The sequence below is a fragment of the Oncorhynchus keta genome, chromosome 9 (assembly GCF_023373465.1).
Source record: "Oncorhynchus keta strain PuntledgeMale-10-30-2019 chromosome 9, Oket_V2, whole genome shotgun sequence".
NCBI classification, from domain to species: Eukaryota; Metazoa; Chordata; class Actinopteri; order Salmoniformes; family Salmonidae; genus Oncorhynchus; species Oncorhynchus keta.
Window position 1 is genome coordinate 13,617,701 of NC_068429.1, and position 25,546 is coordinate 13,643,246.

At 40.7% G+C, this 25,546-nt stretch overlaps 1 protein-coding gene across 2 annotated transcripts in view; it reads left to right on the plus strand.

Moving 5' to 3' along the window:
* Positions 1-3,210: 3,210 nt before the first annotated feature.
* The window catches only part of LOC118378856 (nuclear receptor subfamily 6 group A member 1-A-like), a 217,051-nt gene continuing 194,715 nt past the window's right edge, over positions 3,211-25,546 (plus strand). For both annotated transcript variants that reach the window (XM_052525262.1, XM_052525263.1), the window contains exon 1: positions 3,211-3,485. In XM_052525262.1, coding sequence (XP_052381222.1) covers positions 3,425-3,485 — 61 coding nt within the window. In that variant the 5' untranslated portion in view covers positions 3,211-3,424. The remainder of the gene's footprint in view (positions 3,486-25,546) is intronic.

A 25,546-nucleotide genomic window follows, 5' to 3' on the forward strand; every position in this document is an offset into this window, starting at 1 on the left:
AGTGGATTCGATCCCTGGGACCACCCATACGTAGAATGTATGCACACATGACTGTAAGTCGCTTTGGATAAAAGCGTCTGCTAAATGGCATATATTATTATTATTATTATTATTATATCTTCCTTATTTTTATTCTGCTGGACTAAACCAAAGCAAGTATGTAATGACATCACCAGAGGGCAGCAATATACAGGGGAATGGGGGGAAATGTACTAGCCCTGAGTTGACCACAGTCAGGTTATGCCTGGATGTGAAGTGTGCTACATTCAAATGAGCCGTCTCTGCATCTCTCCGAGGTTGGACAACACAGTAAGGAATTTCTCACTTGGTTTTGATGTCTCTGGCATCACTGTACCTGGGACATCTAGCCTACATCTAGCTTTATGGGGCGGCAGGTAGCCTAGTGGTTAAACCGTTGGACTAGTAACAGAAAGGTTGGATCACATCCCCGAGCTGACAAGGTAAAAATATGTCGTTCTGCCCCTGAACAAGGCAGTTCCTAGGCCGTCATTGAAAATAAAAATGTGTTCTTAACTGACTAGTTAAGGTAAACAGGTTAAATAAAACATGACTTGCCTAGTTAAATAAAAACATATACATATTACCTGGACTAACCTGTGCCCCAGCACATTGACTCTGTACCACCTGTATATAGCCTCGCTATTGTTATTTTATTGTTGCTCTTTAATGACTTAAATGTAAATGTTAATTATTTTTTATTCATTTATTTTTTACTTTAGTTTATTTGAGTAAATACTTTCTTAACACTTATTTTTCTTAAAACTTCATTGTTGGTTAAGGGCTTGTAAATAAGCATTTCACTGTAAGGTCTACCTACACCTGTTGTTTTCGGTGCATGTGACAAATAATATTTGATTTGATGAGCATTTATGCTGTCTATCCTGCAGGCTGCATATAATATATATAAGCAATAAGGCATGAGGGGGTGTGGTATGTGGCCAATATACCATGGCTACGGGCTGTTCTTAAGCACGACGCAACACAGAGTGCCTGGATACAGCCCTTATCGGTGGTATATTGGCCATATACCGCAAACCCCCGAGGTGCCTTATTGCTATTATAAACTGGCCACCAATGTAATTAGAGAAGTAAAATGACATGTTTTGTCATACCTGTGGTATATGGTCTGATATACCTCGGCTATCAACCAGTCAGCATTCAGGGCTCGAACCACCCAGTTAAAAAAAAAATAGATATATATTTTAACTGGGTGGTTCGAGCCCTGAATGCTGACTGGTTGATAGCCGAGGTATATCAGACCATATATATATATATATATATATATATGGTCGGGCAAGTTACTTTCTAAATGTAATCCGTTACTTTTAGATTACTTTCCCCTTAAGAGGAATTAGAAGAAGACAAAGCATGTTTGTTACCAATTGAACGACATCTATTGCAGGATAAATCGATGTTAAAGTTTACATAGCTGGCCATACATGGATGTTATATTTTACTTTACTTTTTTTTACTTTATATATTTTACTTTATTTTACTTTACTTTACTTTATTTACTTTCTTCTAACCCATCGCTTTCTACCACATAATAATACGATTCTATTGTATCTTTATATTTATCATTTATAAGTCCAAAATGGATGTAGCAACTACATAGTTCTTTTAAGTCTATAAAAACTGTACGAGTTTGAGCATGTGTCCATTAAGCCTAAGGATAAAAACATTTTTATCAGCATGAATTAGATTGAGCAATAAAAACCCCACTTTTATTCCATAGGCTGGGTTCCGCACTATGAGCTGTCGTAAGAGCGCATTTGTCACTGAATGTCCACTGGTTTCAAAAACAATGTTTGATAAGCAGCTTAAACTTCTTGAATTCAACCATTATTTGGTTTAAATATCACACATTTAGATTTGTGAACAGCCATCCACAAAACCACAATCGGTAAATCGCAAATAGCTAAATAAGAGAGTAGCAGTGTGATTCACGTCAATCCGCTTTGTAGATATCAATACTAAGTGATGTCCGTAACGCTGTAGACTACACCACTGCTGTCATCCTTACCTCCAAGCGTTTATTCAAGTTACATCATCTTTGGATGCCGACACCAGTCGCATCATTGGAAGACAGCTTGGACTGGAGTCTACAAAAGCCTATTCCTATAATATTTTTTCCCGCAATCCATCAAACCCATTTGGTGTGTCATCGTAGTGATCTCTGACTTGTGGTCAGACTAGCTCAGGTGGAACAAATTTACATTTTCACATTTTTTTCAATGCTGATTTGAATGTCACTGAGAAAACAGAGAAGTGTCAAATATATTTTTTCGTAAACATTCTTTCTGAATATAAAAGTAATCCTCAAAGTAATCAGATGGTTTTTCAAAAGTATCTGTAATCTGATTACAGTATTTTTGCTAGTAATGTAACGGATAACAGGAAGTTTCTTTGTAATCCCTTACATGTAATGGATTACATGTAATCTGTTACTCCCCAACCCTGTATTTACTGCACCAGTCAAAAGTTTGGACACACCTATTCATTCAAGGGTTTTTATTTATTTTTACTATTTTCTACATTGCAGAATAATAGTGAAGACAACAACACTATGAAATAACACATATGGTATTGTGTAGTAACCAAAAAAGTGTTAAACAAATCAAAATAGATTTTAGATTTTAGATTCTTCAAAGTAGCCACCCTTTGCCTTGATGACAGCTTTGCACACTCTTTCCATATTAGGTAAAGGGTTTGTGGAAGGAGGATCTCTTTCTCTCTCTCTCTCTCTCTGATATCTGTAGATACAGTATTTATACACTAAACAAGAATATAAACGAAACATGGGACCAACACTTTACATGTTGCATTTATGTTTTTGTTTAGTGTGTATATACACTCTACAGATATCAGAGAGAGAGTCATCCTCCTTCCACAAACCCTTTACCTAATATGGAAATCACTTCCATATTACAAACAGGGCATTATCATGTCATGATCTCTTATGGATGGCATTTTGCTTTTCAGAGGTGAGAAACAGGTCAACACAGTGTAGCTATATTACTGTATTTTGTCATTAGGCCTATCACAGACACTATTAAATATTAAATGGTTTGAAACTGTTTGAAATACAATGGATGAACTAGTAGGTTATTTCAGACATTTGAGACTACTGTTTTTAGACTGCCCTAATACAACCCCACAATGATTGAATCCTACAAATCCCAGAATTCAGACGCCAAATAGTGTTTCGTCACGTGATTCATGAAAACGTCAAGGTGTGTTTTGCAGCACGAGAGTGGCGCAAAAGGTTTTTCCTATGAACTGGCAGAAGTATAAAGTGGTTCTTCTGTAATTAGCGACCTGGATTAAAACATAAAGAAACATTTCGTAATTTCCAGAGAACAGCTGTCGAAACCAAGACGAAGATCTATTTAGCGGTAGGAGAATGGAGATTGAGAAGAGGACAAATGGATTTGAGTACACTGACCGGAGCAAGTCAATTAATGGTATGTCGCCTCTATCATTTATTTTCCATTGTGAAATTAACCATAATTACACTTTTCCAAACACCCATGTAGCCTAATTTCTCAAATTAAAGCAGAAGCTGAGGCTATAGCCACGGTGATGTTGGCAAAGTGGTTGCCCATTTTTAACGCTCTGACTCCCCAACCCAAATAAAGTGCAAGGACAACATTGAAGTGAACGGCTCTATTATGTGAAACCATTGTCACATTGACTGGGGTGGGCTGACAGCCTAATTGTGATATTCCTCGTTGATTTCACAGTGAGGTAGTTTAGTGTGCTTCAAGCAGAATCAGCGAAATCCACCTAATTAAAAAGACTTGTAGGCTACACCTACTTTTTGTATAAACATCCATAATTAGTCAATGCAGATGGTTAAATATGAGTAATTATTCTATTGTCACAAATAGGAAGAACTGGTCTTGAAATTACTTGAAATGTTATGCTGGTGATTAGTGTGCAACCCCTACTAATTATTATGTTTATTGATCTCTTTAATTTGCCTATCATTAAGTAAAAATACAATTTTACTTTAAGAGCATTGCAGATGCAAATTTGGTAACAGAATGGCAGCTCAAGCCGTCATTCTGTGACGAAACTTTGCATCCGCACCATTCTAAAAGTAAATAGGTTTTTGGAAGAGTTTTAGTCCTTGTGCATAGAGTTGTGGTTTGTTTAACTTTGCAATCATTGATTTTAGTTTGACAAAACATTTTAAAGTAAAAAATCTCTCTTAAGCATGACACTGTTAATGTGGAATTGCCCTCAAGCTACAAGGACACGTCTCTCAATTGTGGTGTTACCAGGTGTAACCTGCAGATCAAAGCCTCAACAAAAACTTGTTTTTCTAGTTTATTTCTGTAAGATAGATCAGTAGGAGGGCTACAGCTGCTGAAAACAAATGATGTTTGTGTCATTCTACAAATAGAGTGCATTTTTAGGAAGTGTAATTTAAAAATGAAAAAATAAATTCACCAAATGTTAACATTCTGTCATGAATAGGACTGTGTCGGTCATTACATTTTGTCAGCTGGTAATTGTCTAGAAAATAATTGCCGGTCTTATGGTAATTGACCGTTAATGAACATAAACATGTTGAGCATCTCCTGGCTTCCACACAGTCTGCAAGCCACTGATGCAGACCTTTGGAACATCTACATAAAAAAATCAATTTATTAAAGCATATACCATCACAATAAATGTATTATTTATTTTAGACGGCTCTAAAGAAATATGATATTAAGAAAATGTAGTCTATTTCAAATGAACAGAATAGCATACTCCGAGTTGTCCTTACGTTTGGCTATGCCGTATGGCTGTGGGCTACACGAGTTCATTTAGCAGACAAGATTTGCTAAGAATTCCGTGCCGTTATTTTAAGTATGAACAATACAATTGAACATAAAATAGAAAGGATATTTTCCCCAAACGATTTGCGAGGGAGTACGCACATGTGGCTATTCTGTGTTGATTGTTTAACAAAGAAACAGGTCCTCCTATATGCTGAATTTAGTTATTTCTGCAGAGGTAGTTGTTATATAAATGTTGGCGCTATACGTTTTGATTTTTAAAACATTCTAAGGCTGCATGATGCAACTCTAGTGATGATTTCAAAAAGTTGCTGCACACACTTCATCATTCTCTCATTCAGAATTTGACGAGGACTCAAATTTCCCAGCGGCATCCCCCTTGTGTGGCCGTAATGCTCCCTAAAAAAATCCATGCGTTTTTGAATATAATAATTATGATTCCTATCTCCCGGCTGCCAATTACCATGCTCTAAAGCACCTCTCCCTCACATAGCTCTCTCAGATATCTCAATTGTTATTTGCCAATGCCTGTCACGTGTTCGGGTCCTTCTCAAAGGCATCTGAAGTAGGCTACAATTGAAGACCAACACATCCAGTACGCAACTGTGTGCTTCCTTCATATCGAATTCCGAGGCGCATATTGAAGATGCTAAAGAACTTGTCTACGTTCACTTTTCGTCAGCCAACCAGACGAGTAGGTCCAACGAACAGCAAAAGCACTAGCCTATGTCAATCTACTATCCCCATAGTACAAAAGTTGACCTATTCTGTGCGATAAATAAGTATTCCAAACATAGTCTGGGACAGTTGTGGGATGCGATAGATCCCAATTGAATACAACCAATAGCATCAAAAAAACTTTTAAAGTAATGAGGCTGATCGTTTGGCTTACATTTTTATAAACGATTAAGCTATTTCTTCATGTCATAAGTGCAGCAATGCGCACACGGCAGTAGGCTATAAGCGCAGATGTAAAAAAAAAAAAAAAAAATGCAATCAATTAGCAGCAAAACACCATTCTCAGAAGTGAATGCAAATCCCATTACGCATGTAATGCTTTATTTTAAAGGTCATTTTTTTATGGTGAAAATGATCTAAACCTAACTTTAAACTCACGCGTCGCCTATGTATGCCGGTTAGGCTCTACACTGGTTGTAAAGCGGATTGTCATTTAGGTTTTTGGCCACTTTAGATGTGAAACAAACCTTATCAGACTACATGAGGTGTGTGACTATGATATGAAAAAGTCACAAAAAAAAGATGTGCTGTTCCTTGCCATACTGCATCTGCTGGGCATCATTCACAGGTGATAATACATAATTCACAAGTAAAAGACTAAAATTGTCACCTCATCAGACTATTCTTAGTTTAATGTTGTCTTTACTTATACTGAATAATAAACAGTACCAGTCAAAAGTTTGGACACACCTACTCATTCAATGATTTGTCTTTATTTGTACTATTTTATACATTGTAGAATAATAGTCAAGACATCAAAACTATGAACTAACACACATGGAATCAGGTAGTAATCAAAGTGTTAAACAAATCAAAATATGTTATATTTGAGATTCTTCAAAGTAGCCACTCTTTGCCTTGATGACAGCTTTGCATACTCTTGGAATTCTCTCAACCAGCTTCACCTGGAATGCTTTTCCAACATTCTTGAATGATTTCCCACATATGCTAAGCACTTGTTGGATGCTTTTCCTACACTCTGCAGTCCACCACATCCCACACCATCTACATTCAAATCAAATCTAATTTTATTGATCACATACACGTGTTTAGCAGATGTTATTGCATGTAGTGAAATGCTGGTACTTATAGCTCCGACGGTGCAGTAAATTCAAACAAGTAATATCTAACAGTTTCACAAAATATACACGTACATCTAAGTAAGGAATGGATTAGGAATATATATGTATATGTCTGAGCGCCATTGGACTAAGATACAGTGGCACAGTATAGAGTACAGTATATACATATGAGATGGATGATGCAATATTTACACACAATTAAAGTGACTAAGATACCGTAGAGTACAGAGATACCGTAGAGTATAGAGTACAGTTTACACAGATGAGATGAGTAATGCAAGATAAAGTAGCTACTGTTTAATTTCCTTGAAGTGGCCAGTGATTCCTAATCTAGGCAACAGCCCATTATGTGCTGGAGATGGCTGTTAACAGTCAGTGGTGCAGTATAGAATGCAATACAGTATATACATATGAAATCATTGATGCAATATGTAAACACAATTTAAACATGCCTAAGATACTGTAGAATAGTGTGTGAAGTTTATACATCTGAAATGAGTAACTCTAGATACGCAGCATTTATTAAAGTGGCTAGTGATCAATTTCTAAAAGTGGCCAGTGATTCCTAAACTGTCTATAGGCAGCTGCCTATGATGTGCTAGTGATGGCTGTTTAGCAGTCTGATGGCCTTGATAGAAGCTGTTTTTCAGTCTCTCGGTCCCAGCTTTGATGCATTTGTACTGACCTCGCCTTCTGGATGATAGCCGGGTTAACAGGCAGTGGCTCGGGTGGTTGATGTTCTTGATGAGCTTTTTGGCCTTCCTATGGCATCGAGTGCTGTAGGTGTCCAGGAGGGTGGGAAGTTTGACCCGGGTAATGCGTTGGTCAGACCACACCACTTTCTGGAGAGCTTTGCGGTTGTAGGCGGTGCAGTTGCTTGGTAATCAAGCCTACTACTGTTGTGTCGTCTGCAAACTTGATGATTGAGTTGGAGGTGTGCTTGGTCACGCAGTCATGGGTGTACAGGAGGGGACTGAGCATGCACCCTTGTGGGGCCCCAGTGTTGAGGATTAACGAAGAGGTGTTGTTTCCTACCTTCACCACCTGGGGGTGACCCGTCAGGAAGTCCAGGACCCAGTTGCACAGGGCGGGATTCAGACCCAGGGCCTCAACCTTGATTATGAGCTTGGAGAGTACTATGGTGTTGAATGCTGAGCTATAGTCAATTAACCAAATTCTTACATATGTATTCCTCTTGTCCAGATGGGACAGGGCAGTGTGCAGTGTGGTGGTGATTGCATCAACTGTGGATCTATTGGGGCGGTAAGCAAATTGCTACCACAGCAATTGAGTTGAGGTCGGGTGATTGTGGAGGCCAGGTCATCTGATGCATCACTCCATCACTCTCCTTGGTCAAATAGCCCTTACACAGCCTGAAGGTCTGTTGGGTCATTGTCCTGTTGAAAAACAATTGATAGTCCCAATAAGCGCAACCTAGATGGGATGGCGTATCGCTGCAGAATGCTGCGGTAGCCATGCTGGTTAAGTGAGCCTTGAATTCTAAATAAGTCACTGATAGTGTGACCAGCAAAGCACCATCACACCTCCCCCTCAGTGCTTCACGTTGGGAACCACACATGCAGAGATAATCTGTTCACCTACTCTGCGTTTTACAAAGACACAGCGGTTGTAACCAAAAATCTCAAATTTGGACTCGTCAGACCAAAGGACAGTTTTCCACCAGTCTAATGTCCACCGGTCCAAGCAACTTTTTTTCTTCTTATTGGTGTCCTTTAGTAGTGGTTTCTTTGCAGAAATTTGACCATGAACGCCTGATACACAGTCTCCTTTGAACAGTTGATGTTGAGATGTCTGTTACTTGAACTCTGTGAAGCATTTATTTGGTCTGCAATTTCTGAGGTGCAGTTAACTCTAATGAAGTTATCCTCTGCAGCAGTTGTAACTCTGGGTCTTCATTTCCTGTGGTGTTCCTCTTGAGAGCCATTTTCATCACAGCGCTTGATGGTTTTTGCGACTGTACTTGAAGAAAGTTCTTGAAGAAATTACTTGATGTCTTAAAGTAATGATCATTGTAATGGTCATTTCTTTTTGCTTATTTAAGCCATAATATGGACTTGGTCTTACCAAATAGGGCTGTCTTCTGTATACCACCCCTACCTTGTCACAACACAACTGATTGTCTCAAATGCATTAAGAAGGAAAGAAATTCCACAAATTAACTTACAACAAGGCATACCTGTTAATTGAAATGCATTCCAGGTGACTACCTCACGAAGCTGGTTGAGAGAATGCCAAGAGTGTGCAAAACTGTCATCAAGGCAAAAGGTGGCTACTTTGAAGAATCTCAAATATAAAATATTTGTATTTGTTCAACAATTGTTTGGTTACTACATGATTCCATATGTGTTCGTTCATAGTTTTGATGTCTTGACTATTATTCTACAATGTAGAAAATAGTAAAAATAAAGAAAAACCTTCAACTGAGTAGGTGTGTCCACATTGTTGACTGGTGCTGTATGTGTGAAATGAGTTTTGATTTAGAATGGACCATTATCATGCACCTGTCTCAGGGGGAAAAGTTTGAAGAATTTGATTGCGTTAATGACTCGTGACTGCCGGTGTGGCGGTAATACTGTCACCGGAACAGCCCTAGTCACGAAGAGCACATGTTCAACTTTATTAACAAACATGTTTTGCCATCTATAGTCATTTTTCTTAATTTAATCTTGAGAAGTCACAGGTTTGACGATTACATAAAGGTTAGATAAAACTCCCCTTGTGATTGGGGGAATGGAAGCTTGTTGTGTGCAACAGGAAGGGGTTAACAAAAAAACAAAACATTTTGAGCCCATCTTTCTATTGGTAACTGGGTTGACATTTTATCCTCGACACGCACAGTTTTTAAAATCATTTAAAAAGTAGTAGTTTTACCATATTGAAATGGGAGTTAAGTTCACATTACAGGGTTGGTCATAAATCTGAGGGTCAAATGTAAATGAATCTCTAATCAAAGTAAAGATCTCCAGGAACTACTTTCCCAAAGCAACAAATGAACCAATGATTTACAATGATGGTGAAAACCTGTGAAAATCTTGGGGTTAAGTGAGTTAAAAAGTTGGACAAATGTTTTGTGGGACATGGCAATATTGATATTTTCAGAGAACTAAAATTATTTAAATGGCGGCAGGGTAGCCTAGTGGTTAGAGCATTGGACTAGTAACCGAAAGGTTGCAAGTTCGAATCCCCGAGCTGACAAGGTACAAATCTGTCGTTCTGCCCCTGAACAGGCAGTTAACCCACTGTTCCTAGGCCGTCATTGAAAATAAGAATTTGTTCTTAACTGACTTGCCTAGTTAAATAAAGGTAAAAAAAAAAAAAATGAGAACACACTGCTATTGGAATTGTTTAATATGGTTTAGTTGGAGCATAAATGTATGTGATCCAACTGTTAAAATAAAATGTGCAAATGTAAATCAAATGCACACATACAAATAACAAAAGGTCTCTCTATTCATATGGACCGACCCCTAAAATGTTATTTTAGTGCATATGATTGAATGCTAGCCTACTATTTTCTTAACATGAGTGTAGGTTATTATTTATGCTCTGTACAAATGTGTAGTCATTTTCTTGAAACATTTTATATTGTCTCTTACTAATTTTAGGTTAAAAAAAACCATTTTGGGGGAATTCTCTGCCCTCGCGTTAACTCCTGCACCTCATGGATTATTTGACTCATTTTTCAGAATCCTTTTTTTTTGGACATTGAAGTCACATTATGTCGTATAACAAACATGAGTTGTATAACAAAATCGAACATCAACAATTTAAACTCTGCATGTTTAAGCTTTGTAATTTGTATGTAACATGTTTACATTTTCTTAATCATTGTTTTAGCTTCTGGTATTGTAAATAATACACTGAGTATGGAGCAAGTTCCCCACTTTAAGCTACTGATCAGCCAAGGAAATAGAGCTGAACAATGATGCATGGTTTTCTTGTAAGAATCTCCCTCTCTCTCTCTCTCTCGTGTGTGTGTGTGTGTGTGTGTGTGTGTTTTTCTCTCTCTCAATATGTGTGTTCAGTCCTACTCCTGCTATATCTGATAGGTCAAGGATATAATGTGACACTCTATGTATCTCTCTCTGTGTGGTCGTTGTGCGTGTGTCTCTGTGTGCTAGCCTGGAGGAAAAAGCCTGGCAGATGTTTGAGATGTAGCCGGCGAGTCTCTCCCCCTCTCTCTCTCTCTCTCTCTCTCTCTCTCTGTGTGTGTGGGGGGGGGGCGACTGCGGGGACATGTTGATCTCTCTCCCCCCTCTGGGAAATAGTTGTTCAACTGTTGAGGCCACGGGGGTGGAATGACAGAGGGGGTTCTCTATTCTCCATTTCGCCCCCTCTCCCCTCATCAATCCTGTTGAGGCTTTCTGAACAATGATAGAGGCATACAGTACGGGGGAGGCAGTCTATTTTCGGGAGGAGAGAGATGTTTTCCTCTGTCTGCATTGTGAGGAGTAGCTTAGATCTGGTCAATCACACTTCAGCATGCTACTGCTATGGCAGTGACTCCGCATGCAGACACACACCCACTGTCTTATTATCCATCCTGTTCATAGATCGCTGCGTGAAGTCGGTTCCCCCTTTATTTATCTTAGGTCATTTTTAACCATGATGGCGTCATGAGCAGTGTTTTCATAATGACTTGAATTTAAAATTATCATTTACACTGACCATTATTCATCCATAGCTTTTCATCAATGACTTTTCATTCATGCATGTTGCAATTCATATCCTGTCACTTTCTCTTTGTCTATGAACTTGCAGCCTTTCTCCTCCAGAAAATGTTATTTGTTTCTCTAACAAATGGCTTTGTCAAGTCGTTTTCTAGTAGAACTTTATTTTATCTTCTAACAGCTTCTAGTAGAATGATATTTTATGGAGTGAAATATTTGATCACTGCCATGAGATCGCATAGATTAGAAGGTGTCCTGCCAGTGTCTTTGTGTTTTCATCTGATGCCAAGAGTAGATAGTGTGCTTTGCTTTTTCAGCATTGTGTTCATTAGGTGGCGCAATAGAAAACAAAAATAGTTTCTTATTTGTCCTGGAGGTCCCCTGTTTCAGTCCATTTTCATTCATGCAGTACCCACAAAACACCAGTCTCGACGTCAACAGTGAAGAGGCGACTCCGGGATGCTGGCCTTCTAGGCAGAGTTCCTCTGTCCAGTGTCTGTTCTTTTGCCCATCTTAATATTTTATTTTTATTGGCCAGTCTGAGAAATTGCTTTTTCTTTGCAACTCTGCTTCGAAGGCCAGCATCCCGGAGTCACCTCTTCACTGTTGAAACTGGTGTTTTGCGGGTACTATTTAATGAAGCTGCCAGTTAAGGATTTGTTAGAAGTCTGTTTCTCAAACTAGATACTCTAATGTACTTGTCCTCTTGCTCATTTGTGCACCGGGGCCTCCCACTCCTCTTTCTATTCTGGTTAGAGCCAGTTTGCGCTTACTGAACAATGCGCAAACTGTGAAGGGAGTAGTACACAGCGTTGTACGAGATCTTCAGTTTCTTGGCAATTTCTCACATGGAATGGCCTTCATTTTTCAGAACAAGAATAGACTGACCAGTTTCTTTGTTTCTGGCCATTTTTAGCCTTTAATCGAACCCAGAATTGCTGATGCTCCAGATACTCAACCAGTCTAAAGAAGGCCAGTTTTATTGCTTCTTTAATCAGACAACAGTTTTCAGCTGTGCTAAAATAATTGCAAAAGGGTTTTCTAATGATCAATTTGCCTTTTAAAAGGATAAACTTGGATTAGCTAACACAACGTGCCATTGGAACGCAGGAGTGACGGTTGCTGATAATGGGCCTATGCAGATATTCCATAAAAAATCAACTGTTTCCAGCTACAATAGTCATTTACAACATTAACAATGTCTACACTGTATTTCTAATCAATTTGATGTTATTTTAATGGACAAAAATGTACTTTTCTTTCAAAAACAAGGACAGTTCTAAAGGGACCCCAAACTTTTGAACGGTAGTGTATAAGGTTGGGATTCTCATTAACAATGCCGTACAATTAAATCTATATATTACATTCTCTAGCGGCCCAAAGTCTACAGCTCCTTATGGACATGAACATGACAAGCGAGACACACAATCCACCTCCTACCTCAGCGAGTTGGCCTTTCATCAGGTCCACAACAGCTGAATGGCGTCCTGGACCCTCTAATGGGGTTGCTATTGGAAACTCTCTCTCCAGTTCTGGATAGCCCCCCCTGTGCATACCAGTGTGTGCAAGCCGCAGCCTTGACCTCCCACCCCTACTTGACCCCTCAGAAAGCGGTCATAGGGGGCAGCTATCGAGCAACAGCATTTACATGATCATCCAACCTATTTGACTTTGGCCTTGTCTTGAAGGTTGCTTTATGTCTGTGCTACGATATGTTTTAGCAGTGAATGCTATTCAGAGCCATGTAGGATGGATGGAATTCTTTTCAGACCCATATAGAATGGACGGAACTCCAGGGTTTCTTTCTGTAAAGAAAAGTGTTTTTTTCGGTCCGGCTATGTCCCAACAATAATGAATTATACTTTTTGGAATGTAAAAAATGTTTTCATTGGAAACTTAAACAACTAAAACCAGATATAAAGTATGTTGAAAAGATAATGGACCAATATAATTTTTAAATAAGATCATTTTTGAGAACGAACAATTACCAATATGAAAGCTATACAGTCAGGGAAATCTAAAATTCCAAAAATGATGTATTTTTTTTATTGCATTGGGCTCCTTTGAATTGTATAACGTTTGAGTCACTCGGATAGCATAAGCCATGGATGTTTGAGTCACTCGGATAGCATAAGCCATGGATGTTTGAGTCACTCGGATAGCATAAGCCATGGATGTTTGAGTCACTCGGATAGCATAAGCCATGGATGTTTGAGTCACTCGGATAGCATAAGCCATGGATGTTTGAGTCACTCGGATAGCATAAGCCATGGATGTTTGAGTCACTTGGATAGCATAAGCCATGGATGTTTGAGTCACTCGGATAGCATAAGCCATGGATGTTTGAGTCACTCAGATAGCATAAGCCATGGATGTTTGAGTCACTCGGATAGCATAAGCCATGGATGTTTGAGTCACTCGGATAGCATAAGCCATGGCAAAATATGTAGAATTTAAGTTTATTTTTGTATTTTATTTCACCGTTATTCAACCAGGTAGCCAGTTGAGAACATGTTCTCATTTACAACTGAGACCTGGCCAAGATAAAGCAAAGCAGTTTGACAAAAACAACGAGTTACACATGGAATAAACAAACATACAGTCAATAACACAATAGAAACATCTGTATACAGTGTGTGCAAGGACCAGCCAACGAGAGCATACAGGTTGTAGTGTTAGGTAGTATATGGGGCTTTGGTGACAAAACAGATGGCACTGTGATAGACTGCATCCAATTTGCTGAATAGAGTGTTGGAGGCTAATTTGTAAATGACATCGCCGAAGTCAAGGATCGGTAGGATAGTCAGTTTTACGAGGGTGAGTTTGGCAGCGTGAATTTTATTTATTTTTTATTTTCTATTTCACCTTCATTTAACCAGGAAGGCAAGTTGAGAACAAGTTCTCATTTACAATTGCGACCTGGTCAAGATAAAGCAAAGCAGTTCGACACAAAACGACACAGTTCCACATGCAGTAAAACAAACATACAGTCAATTATACACTATAAACAAGTCTATATACGATGTGAGCAAATGAGGTGAGATAAGGGAGGTAAAGGCAAAAAAGGCCATTGTGGCAAAGTAAATACAATATAGCAAGTAAAATACTGGAATGGTAGATTTGCAATGGAAGAATGTGCAAATTAGCAATAAAAATAATGGGGTGCAAAGGAGCAAAATAAATAAACAAGTTAAATACAGTAGGGAAAGAGGTAGTTGTTTGGGCTAAATTATAGGTGGGCTATGTACAGGTGCAGTGATCTGTGAGCTGCTCTGACAGTTGGTGCTTAAAGCTAGTGAGGGAGATAAGTGTTTCCAGTTTCAGAGATTTTTGTAGTTCATTCCAGTCATTGGTAGCAGAGAACTGGAAGGAGAGGCGGCCAAAGAAAGAATTGGTTTTGGGGGTGACTAGAGAGATATACCTGCTGGAGCGTGTGCTACAGGTGGGAGATGCTATGGTGACCAGCGAGCTGAGATAAGGGGGGACTTTACCTAGCAGGGTCTGGTAGATGACATGGAGCCAGTGGGTTTGGCGACGAGTATGAAGCGAGGGCCAGCCAACAAGAGCGTACAGGTCGCAATGGTGGGTAGTATATGGGGCTTTGGTGACAAAACGGATTGCACTGTGATAGACTGCATCCAATTTGTTGAGTAAGTTATTGGAGGCTATTTTGTAAATGACATCGCCAAAGTCGGATTGGTAAGATGGTCAGTTTTACAAGGGTATGTTTGGCAGCATGAGTGAAGGATGCTTTGTTGTGAAATAGGAAGCCAATTATAGATGTAACTTTGGATTGGAGATGTTTTATATGGGTCTGGAAGGAGAGTTTACAGTCTAACCAGACATCTAAGTATTTGTAGATGTCCACGTATTCTAAGTCAGAGCCGTCCAGAGTAGTGATGTTGGACAGGCGGGCAGGTGCAGGTAGCGATCGGTTGAAGAGCATGCATTTAGTTTTACTTGTATTTAAGAGCAATTGGAGGCCACGGAAGGAGAGTTGTATGGCATTGAAGCTTGCCTGGAGGGTTGTTAACACAGTGTCCGAAGAAGGGCCAGAAGTATACAGAATGGTGTCGTCTGCGTAGAGGTGGATCAGAGACTCACCAGCAGCAAGAGCGACCTCATTGATGTATACAGAGAAGATAGTCGGTCCAAGAATTGAACCCTGTGGCACCCCCATAGAGACTGCCAGAGGTCCGGACAGCAGACCCTCCGATTTGACACAATGAACTCTATCAGAGAAGTAGTTGGTGAACCAGGCGAGGCAGTCATTAGAGAAACCAAGGCTGTTGAGTCTGCCGATAAGAATACGGGGATTGCCAGGTCAATGAAGACTGCTGCACAGTACTATCTTTTATTGATGGCGGATATGATATCGTTTAGGACCTTGAGCGTGGCTTTAAGTAAAGTAGCTTTAAAACTGCACATGTTTCTCTCTGACCACATGGCGAATGTGTAGAATTGCTGGAAATTAGCTTTATAACAACATTTTGTCATTGCGGCCAACAGGACGGCTTATAATATTTCCGGTCAGCGACCGCACCACTGGTCATTCCCACAGCCATGCCCCCTCCAACCCCACCACCTCAGCCCAATTTTGACCCAGAAAAAAAGCCTGAACTCTATTCAGACCCATATAGAATGGATGGAGCTCAATTGTTAAACTACCAATAATACTAAGGAGTGGACCTTTGTAGAGTGCTTGTCTGCTTTCTGGCACCCACATCCTCTACTCCGACTGACTGTGAAGTGTATTGATGTGAGGCGTGTACATGTAAAATATTGTTTTATATATATTGTTATATTGTTGCAGGTAGAAACGTAAAGTGTAGAACAGACAAATTACTATGACATTTTTTGTGGCATAGAGAATTTCTGTTTTACAATTGTGTTTTCCCAAATCCTGATCAACCGTAGGCCTACACAAAACAAAGTAGGTATGCTTTTTAAGCAGCCTTTCAAAGAAACAAATTAATCGTAAACTAAAGACCTTTTGCAAATGCCCTCCCAAAAAACATCTCTACTATCGATCGGTTGTCTTCAAATCGTTTTGTGACAGAGAAAGAAGCACCACGGCTTCTCATGTCTTTGGAGAAGGAGGGATTGAAGGTGATGAAGGAGATGTACACTGAGTATACCAAACATTAGGAGCACCTTCCATTCAAAGGCACTTCAATCTTTTGTCTTGTCACCCTCTGGATGGTACTCATACACAATCCATGTCTCAATTGTCTCAAGGCTTAAAAGTCCTTCTTTAACACGTCTCCTCCTCTTCATCTACACTTGATTGAAGTGGATTTAACACGTGACATCCATAAAGGATCATAGCTTTCACCTGGTCAGTCTATGTTTTGGAAAGTGTGGTTGCTTTTAATGTTTTTGTACACAACACTAAAACTGTGTTGTGTTACTGTAGAATGCCATTGTCAGTTGGTACTGTAACAATAGCCAGAGCAATCCCTAGCTGCACCTTTTGTCAGGGCTCTGGGACTTTCAACAACTGGTCCATAAAATCTCCCCTCTGACTCTGTGAATTTTGGCTCCTCATAAAACAATGAACTTGGCTACTAATAACTACAACGTCCTTTGCGGCATCGTCAAATAGTCTTCTGGCTCTTATTTTTTTGTGACGGGAACTCTCTTCCTCTATGGCTGTAAAGCTTCTGTTCCTCAGTGACTTGAACTGTAAAGGGGTCTTGCAACCTTGGCTGCTGAAGGTGAGAGGCACCACCGCATTTAAGGACTTCTGAGTTGGGGGACTGGGAAGACTACTCTTGATCTCCAACCAGGTTTTACTTTGTGAGAAATAAATGAGAGAAACAGAGCTAACCAGCGGGCCAAACTAATTGCAATTTCTTGTTAACATTCTTTTAGCAGAAACATTTTATTTACTTTATTTCTATGAAAATACTTTATTTCACCAAAATATGTCTTTCCCACGATGTCTTGATCTTCACATAAACCTGGTTTTATCTGGTAGTAATCTATACTGAAAAACAAACGCAACAAATTCAACGATTTTACTGAGTAACAGTTCATATAAGAAAATCAGTCAATTGAAATGATTTTAGTCCCTAATCTATGGATTTCACTTGATTGGTCAGGGGCACAGCCATAGGTGGGCTTGGGAGGGCATAGACCCACCCATCACCTGCCTGACTAGCATTAGGGAGCCAGGCCCAGACAATCAGAATTAGTTTTTTCACCACAAAAGGGCTTTATTACAGACAGAAATACTTCTGAGTTTCATCAGCTGTACGGGTGGCTGGTATCAGACAATCCCGCAGGTGAAGAAGCCAGATGTGGAGCTCCTGGCTGGCGTGGTTACACGTGGTCTGTGGTTGTGAGGCCGATTTGGACGTACTGCCATATTCTCCAAAACAAAGTTGGAGGTGGCTTATGGTAGAGAAAAGAATATAACATTTTCCGGCAACAGGTCTGGTGGACATTCCTGCAGTCAGCATGCCAATTGCATGCTCGCTCAAAACTTGAGACTTCCATGGCGTTGTATTGTGTGACAGAACTGCAAATTTTAGTGGCCTTTTATTGCCCCCAGCACAAGGTGCACCTGTGTAATTATCATGCTGTTTAATCAGCTTCTTGATCTACCACACCTGTCAGGTGGATGGGTTATCTTGGCAAAGGAGAAATGCTCTCTAACAGGGATGTAAACAAATTTGTGCACAAAATTTGAGAGATATAAGTCAGAAAAAGCTGGTTTTATTTGGTTATAACGAGACCAGTTGGTTATAATCTACTTATATGTCCAACATATGATGTCTTTCCCATGACGTCTTGATCTTGTCACAAAAAGCTGGTTTTATCTGGTTGTAACAAGAGACCAGTTGGTTGTAATCTGGGTGTATGATGTTTACAATGAGAAAATTACCTATATTGAGTCAATCAAGGAAGTGAGTTGAAGTTCAATTCATGAATTGATCAAATCCTCACACAGGTTAAAAATTAACTTTAGTTCATGTCTTGAATTAACTGAATTGCAAACAGAATGGACCCCAACCAGCTGAGAGAGATGTAGCTTTGGAAGCAAGGAGAGCTTAGGTATGATAATGGCTTCCAAGTTTTCAAAAACAGATGTCACGTTCGGACACTTAAGCAAAAAACTCCACAGAAGCGGGCGGGCGGGCAGAGCAAGCAGAGCGAGGCGGGTGGAAAGGATGGGACAGGCAGAGTAGTGACTGTAGCAGGATAGTCCATATCTCCAATTATCTTTGCTGATGAATTGGTGTAAATATGGTAACAACTCAACCCATAGCTACCTCTCCCAATTTAAAATCTGTTTAAAAAAAAGTGAAAAATGTGTCACTACAGCGCCAAATAAAAATAGAGACGTTCTAATTGAGTGAGCTGTCAAAGCGGACAACCTGTTCGCCCTGCTTCGGTTGGGTCTTTACTTTTCAAAACAATGCATTCTAGAATAAATCAGACACACCTTGCACGCTTGCTTTTGGTGAGTTTAAGCCATTAGATGGAGTTAGGAGTACTACGTGATTGATTGTGTGACAAAGGTTTTGACTTGGAGTCATGGGATTTTGAGTGTTGACGTTTCACCAAAGATTTAGTGGACAGGCTTAGTTGCTCTATTCTTCTTAGCCAATCTTAAAATGGCAACCTCAGACGTTGAGCAAGGGGGAAAGGTCACAGTCAACAGCAAAAAAACACACTCAATGGGCATTCTAACTGGAATCCCCCAGGAATGTTAGGATTCCAACACAAACTGACCATGATCCCGAATGACTTGCTGTGGATTCCAAGTTAGTCGAGCAGCTCCAAGTCTAACTTGATTTTGATTTTTACAAATGGGGGAACACTTTTTTTCTCTCATACAGTTGCAATATCATTTATAACAATATACTGATCAAATAAAGCAGTACAAGACAATACACCCCACCCCCCTAGGAAAACGCAATCTTGACTCTCATTCCAATCTGTGTTTTATTCCTCAGTATGTGCTCTAACTCTGTATCACAGCCTGTTACATCGTTCCATTCCCCAGTCCCTTTGTATTCATATCAAGATCTGATCAGTATTGGTGGGGGATAGCCTCTCGGGCATCAGTCATCCCATCAGCCCTATGGTATACACTGGCCAGGCCTGGTATCTAGCTCGTAAATCTCTGCCCTTTTATGTTGAAAGGGAAGATGTCCCTTTGAGCTTGTCACTCAGCATTGTGGTGGAATAACATCACCCTCCCCAGGCCCTTCCCTACGCAATAAACGCCAACTCCCTTCCCCGATTGCCTCTGACCACGTCATAAACGCCCCCATCCCCGCCTGCCTCTGACCACCCCGCCTGCCGCTGACCAAGGCTTGACCTTCTGAAGGTGTGTGTTTTGTAAGGGGGAAAAAATGACCATTGACACTTCTTATGACTGACATAATCACTTTCACAGGTACCTTTCCTTTTCCGTGGGTAGCAAAGGGAATGTGTGGAGGGGGAGAGAGGAGCATGCCTGGACTCTATCCAAAAAAGTCAGATAGCCATTTTCTCTCTATCAACCCACTTCTTTCACTCTGGGAGACAAGTGACATGCCACACTGCTCTAGTTATGAACTTGTGTGCGTGCATGTGTTTGGCAATGACAGAAGGCTGTCTGATGGTAAAGATTGAGCCCTGGGGAGAAAGACTGGACACTGGCCTTCAGTGAGCAAGGGGAAAAGGTCATCTGGAGGGGGGTCAGGAAAATGACCACTGAGTAGCACTCTCAGAATAGGGCTCTTTCACAACATTTAGCAGCCATTTTAGGTATAGATTGATGATAACGGACAGAGCTTGATTGACAGCGTATCCCAATCCAGGCTGTGGTGGAGTCACAGTGAGAGTTGTATGTTTGAAGCTACAGAGGCTAGGGTTACATCTGAGGGCTCTACACAACTGGCAGCGATCGACCATCGTAAAATGCTCAAAGTTCACATTTTTGTTACGTTTTTGTTGCTCTGATTACAAAATTGCTTACATTTTTAGTTTATCACTTACTAGGGGTGTGCATCTTCCCTTTCTTTCAAAGATGATTTAATATGCATCTAGATACATGGGCTTTGATACGATACAGCAGGGCTCCCCAACTGGCGGCCCAAGGGTGGTTTTCACATTTTATTGGTCACATACACGTGTTTAGCAGATATTATTGCGGGTGTTGTGAAATTCTTGTGTTTCCAACAATGCAATAATATCGAACAGGTAGTATCGAACAATTTCACAACATAGACACAACACACATCTGTTTAAAAAATATATATATATATTTCACCTTTATTTAACCAGGTAGGCCAGTTGAGAACACCTTTATTTAACCAGGTAGGCCAGTTGAGAACACCTTTATTTAACCAGGTAGGCCAGTTGAGAACAAGTTCTCATTTACAACTGCGACCTGGCCAAGATAAAGCAAAGCAGTGCGACAAAAACAACACAGGGTTACACGTGGGAAAAACAAATGTACAGTCAATAATACAGTAGAAAAAGTTGTATACATTGTGTGCAAATGAAGTAAGGCATAAATAGGCCAATTGTGACGAAGTAATTACAATTTAGCAATTTACACTGGAGTGATATGTGTGCAGATGAGGATGTGCAAGTAGAAATACTGGTGTGCAAAAGAGCAGAAAAACAAAATATCCCTGAGGTAGATTGTTGGTTGGATGGGCTATTTACAGATGGGCTGTGTACAGCTGCCACGATTGGTAAGCTGTTTGACAGCTGACGCTTAAAGTTAGTGAGGGAGATATAAGTCCCCAACATCAGTGATTTATTATTATTTTTTAAATGTATTTTTTGCAATTCGTTCCAGTCATTGGCAGCAAAGAACTGGAAGGAAAGGAGGCCAAAGGAGGTGCTCGCTTTGGGGATGACCAATGAAATATACCTGCTGGAGCGTGTGCTATGGGTAGGTGTTGCTATGGTGACCAGTGAGCTGAGATAAGGCAGGGCTTTACCTAGCAAAGACTTATAGATGACCTGGAGCCAGTGGTTTTGGCGACGAATATGTAGCGAGGACCAGCCAACGAGAGCATACAGGTCGCAGTGGTGGGTAGTATATGGGGGTTTGGTGACAGAACACATGACACTGTGATAGACTGCATCCAATTTGCTGAGTAGAGTGTGGGAGGCTATTTTGTAAACGACATCGCCAAAGTCAAGGATTGGTAGGATAGTCCGTTTTATGAGGGTACGTTTGGCAGCAGGAGGCTTTCGAGGCTTTGTTGCGAAATAGGAAGCCAATTCTAGATGTAACTTTGGATTGTAGATGCTTAATGTGAGTCTGGAAGGAGAGGTTACAGTCTAGCCAGACACCCAGGTATTTATAGTTGTCCACATATTCTAAGTCGGAACTGTCCAGAGTAGTGATACTAGTTGGGCAGGTGGGTGCGGGCAGCGATCGGTTGAAGAACATGCATTTTGTTTTACTAGCATTTAAGAGTAGTTGGAGCCCACGGAAGGAGTGTTGTATGGCGTTAAAGTTTGTTTGGAGGTTTGTTAACACGGTGTCCAAAGAAGGGCCAGAAGTATACATAATGGTGTCGTCAAAGTAAAGGAATGGAATTAAGAATAGTTTGCCCCTGGTGATGCATTGGGCAGACCCGCACCACCCTTTGGAGAGCCCTGCGGTTGCGGGCGGTGCAGTTGCCTTACCAGGCGGTGATACAGCCTGACGGGATGCTCTCAATTGTGCATCTCTAAAAGTTTGTTAGGGTTTTAGTTGTGAAGCCACCTTTTAAAAAAAAGGTTTCACCTCGAGGTTGAAGAGGCACTGTCTGTGTGGGTGGACCATTTCAGATCGTCAGTGATGTGTACGCCTAGGAACTTTCCACCTTCTCCACTGCGGTGCCATCGATGTGGATAGGAGGGTGGCCCCTCTGCTGTTTCCTGAAGTCTACGATTATCTCCTTTGTTTTGTGCTGTTGAGTGAGAGGTTATTTTTCCGGCACCACGCTCCCAGAGCTCTCACCTCCTCCCTGTAGGTTGTCTTGTCATTGTTGGTAATCAAGCCTACTACTGTTGTGTCGTCTGCAAATTTGATGGTTGAGTTGGAGTGTGTGACCACGCAGTCATGGGTGAACAGGGAGTACAGGAGAGAGCTGAGCACGCACCCTTGTGGGGCCCCAGTGTTGAGGATCAGCAGAGAGGACGTGTTGTTTCCTACCTTCAACACCTGGGGGCGGCACGTCAGGAATTCCAGGACCCAGTTGCACACGGTGGGGTTCAGACCCATGGCCTCGAGCTTAATGATGAGCTTGGAGGGTACTGTGTTGAATGCTGAGCTATAGTCAATGAACAGCATTCTTACGTAGGTATTTGTCTTGTCCAGATGGATTTTAACCCCCCCCAAAGTTTTCTGAGCAACATTTGACATGGGATTGTAAAAACACTAGCAAATCAGCTCCAAGTGAATTTTTTTGAGAGAAATCTGTTCCAAAGTATTCCCACTCATAATAGAGAGGTAAGTTATTGTATAAAAATGTAAGCAAGGTTTGAAATGATTATGTTCTAGTTCAAATGTTATCTGTGTGGGCTTCTTGCGGTCAATTAGCAGTATACAAAATATTTGGACTTAAGTTCAGGCCCTCTGACCATCCACTCAAGAAAAAAATAATCTTGTGGCTGAATCTAGTTGATGATCCCAGCAATACAGGAACGATACGTTTTAGTTAGAAATTATTCGGTGTGATTCTGTTTGATGAGAGGAACGAATCGATGCGATTTGGATTCGATGCACTAACATTTGTTGCGTGAAGACATTAATTTTCCATTCTTAATTTGTATCTGCTGCTTCTGGACCTCTCTGAGCTAGATTTATCTGAGCTTTGAGCTGTTTGTTAGGAATCGCCTGGGTCTGGACGGGGTTTCCAGTTTCTACTACAGTATCTGCTCCTGCTATAAAGGACAGAGGTATGTCTAACCCTAACCTTAAAGTGAAAGCGACATGGATCTTATACCAAAAAAAGCTACAAACATTGAAATATACTGTAAGTTGTTCTTGAAAAAAAGTTTAACATTTTAATCCCATTTTGTTCTCTACCACTAAATGGTGGGCAAAATATCATCATGAAACTAATGTTCTTTACAGCATAATGTTACTGCAGCTTTAATTCTCATTCAATCACCTACATTCTTATGCGACAAGGATCACACCAGGCAAAGCTCAGTTTGGAACGTTGACATGTTAAGGCTATAGGGAAACTCACACGAGCAGGACAACTTCACAAAAATTCAACAATCAAGTCTCCCTTGAATGGGTTAATTTAGTCGAAATGCAGTCCCCTTTTAACCATGTAAACGGTCCAAACTGAACTTTACCTGCTGTGGTCTTTGTGGCATAATAATATATACTCTACATGGCCAAAAGGACACCTGCTTGTCAAACATCTAATTCCAAAATCATAGGCATTAATATGGAGTTTGTCCTCCCTTTACTGCTGCAACTGCTTCCACTCTTCTGGGAAGATTTTCCATTAGGTGTTGGAACATTGCTGCAGGGATTTGCTTCCATTCAGCCACAAGCATTAGAGATGTCATGCACTGATGTTGGGGGATTAGGCCTGGCTCGCAGTCACCGTTCCACTTCATCCCAAAGGTGTTGGATGGGGTTGAGGTCAGGGGTCTGTCCAGGCCAGTCAAATTCTACCACACCGATCTCAACAAACCGTTTCTGTATGGACTTTGCTTTGTGCACAGGGGGATTGTCATGCTAAAATAGGAAAGGGCCTTCCCCAAACTGTTGCCACAATTTTGGACGCACTGAATTGTCTAGAATGACATTGTATGCTGTAGTGTTAAGATCTTCCTAGCACGAACCATGAAAAACAGCCCCGGGCCATTTTTCCTCCACCACCAAACTTTACAGTTGGCACTATGCAAACCCAGATTAGTCCGTCGGGCTGCCAGATGGTGAAGCGTGATTCATCACTCCAGAGAACGAGTTTCCACTGCTCCAGAGTCCAATGGCGGCGAGCTTTACATCACTCCAGCTGACACTTGGCCGTGCGCATGGTGATCTTAGGCTTGTGTGCATCTGCTCGGCCATGGAAACCCATTCCATGAAGCTTCTGACGAAAAGTTATTGTGTTGACGTAGCTTCCAGAGGCAGTTTGGAACTTGGTAGTGAGTGTTGCTACTGAGGACAGAAGATTTTTAAGCTCGATGTGCTTCAGCACTCCTGGTCCTATTCTGTGAGCTTGTGTGGCCTACCACTTCGCGGCTGAGCCTTTGTTGCTCCTAGACGTTTCCATTTCAAAATAACTGCACTTACAGTTGACGGGGCAGCTCTTGCAGGGCAGAAATTTGACAAACTGACTTGTTGGAAAGGTGGCATCCTACGACAGTGCCACGTTGAAAGTCACTGAGCTCTTCAGTAGGGTCCATTCTGCTGCCAATGTTTGTCTATGAATTTTGCATGGCTGTGCGATCGATTTTTAGGGGGAAGGTGGCTGAAATAGCCTAATTCACTAATTTGAAGAGATGTCCACATACTTTTGCCCACTATTTGGTGGCAGAGGGGGAAAGAATAAGCTGTGGATATATAGAAGCTTCAACCAATGAAACAACCCTGGGGTGTATTGGGGTGTATGACCAGTTGAGTCACAAAAGAAGGTATTTACGGAAGTTAGAAAGAAAGTTGTATGAGTAAAAATGTTAGCGACCCGGCGGTTTGTAACATTTGAATTGTTTCTCTGAACTGATTAATTTGACTTTTGGATGGGTTTGGAGTCCTGTGGACCGATGCACTCACATCTTTAACATTTGAACCAGATCCCAATCCGTATCAATGATATCGTTATACGCTTATCACTTAGGGTACCGCCTTAGTTAAGTTTACCACAGAAACAGCTCTCTCTAAATTGCTGCAAGCTGTTAATAATAATAATAATCCTCCTGTGAAACCTGGCACTTTGTTTACACTGTGACATAATAAAGAAATGGGGTTACAGAAGCTAGGATGACATCAGAGCACTGCCCATTGTGCCGTACAAAACTGTCAACCATTTTGCTCCCCGGCATTTCCCTTTAGTAAGCACTGGTGGAAGCTTGACATTCCAGTTCCCTCACATTACAAAGTCGAATTTCAACAACGACAACTGGTCCCTTTTGAAAGTGAAATCCATTCTGAACCCACCTACGGTGCCTATTATAAGTATGGATTTCTCCATATTGTATTGTGTTACCAAGTAGGATTCAAATGGATTAAACTGTCATTTTATCTCAACATTCT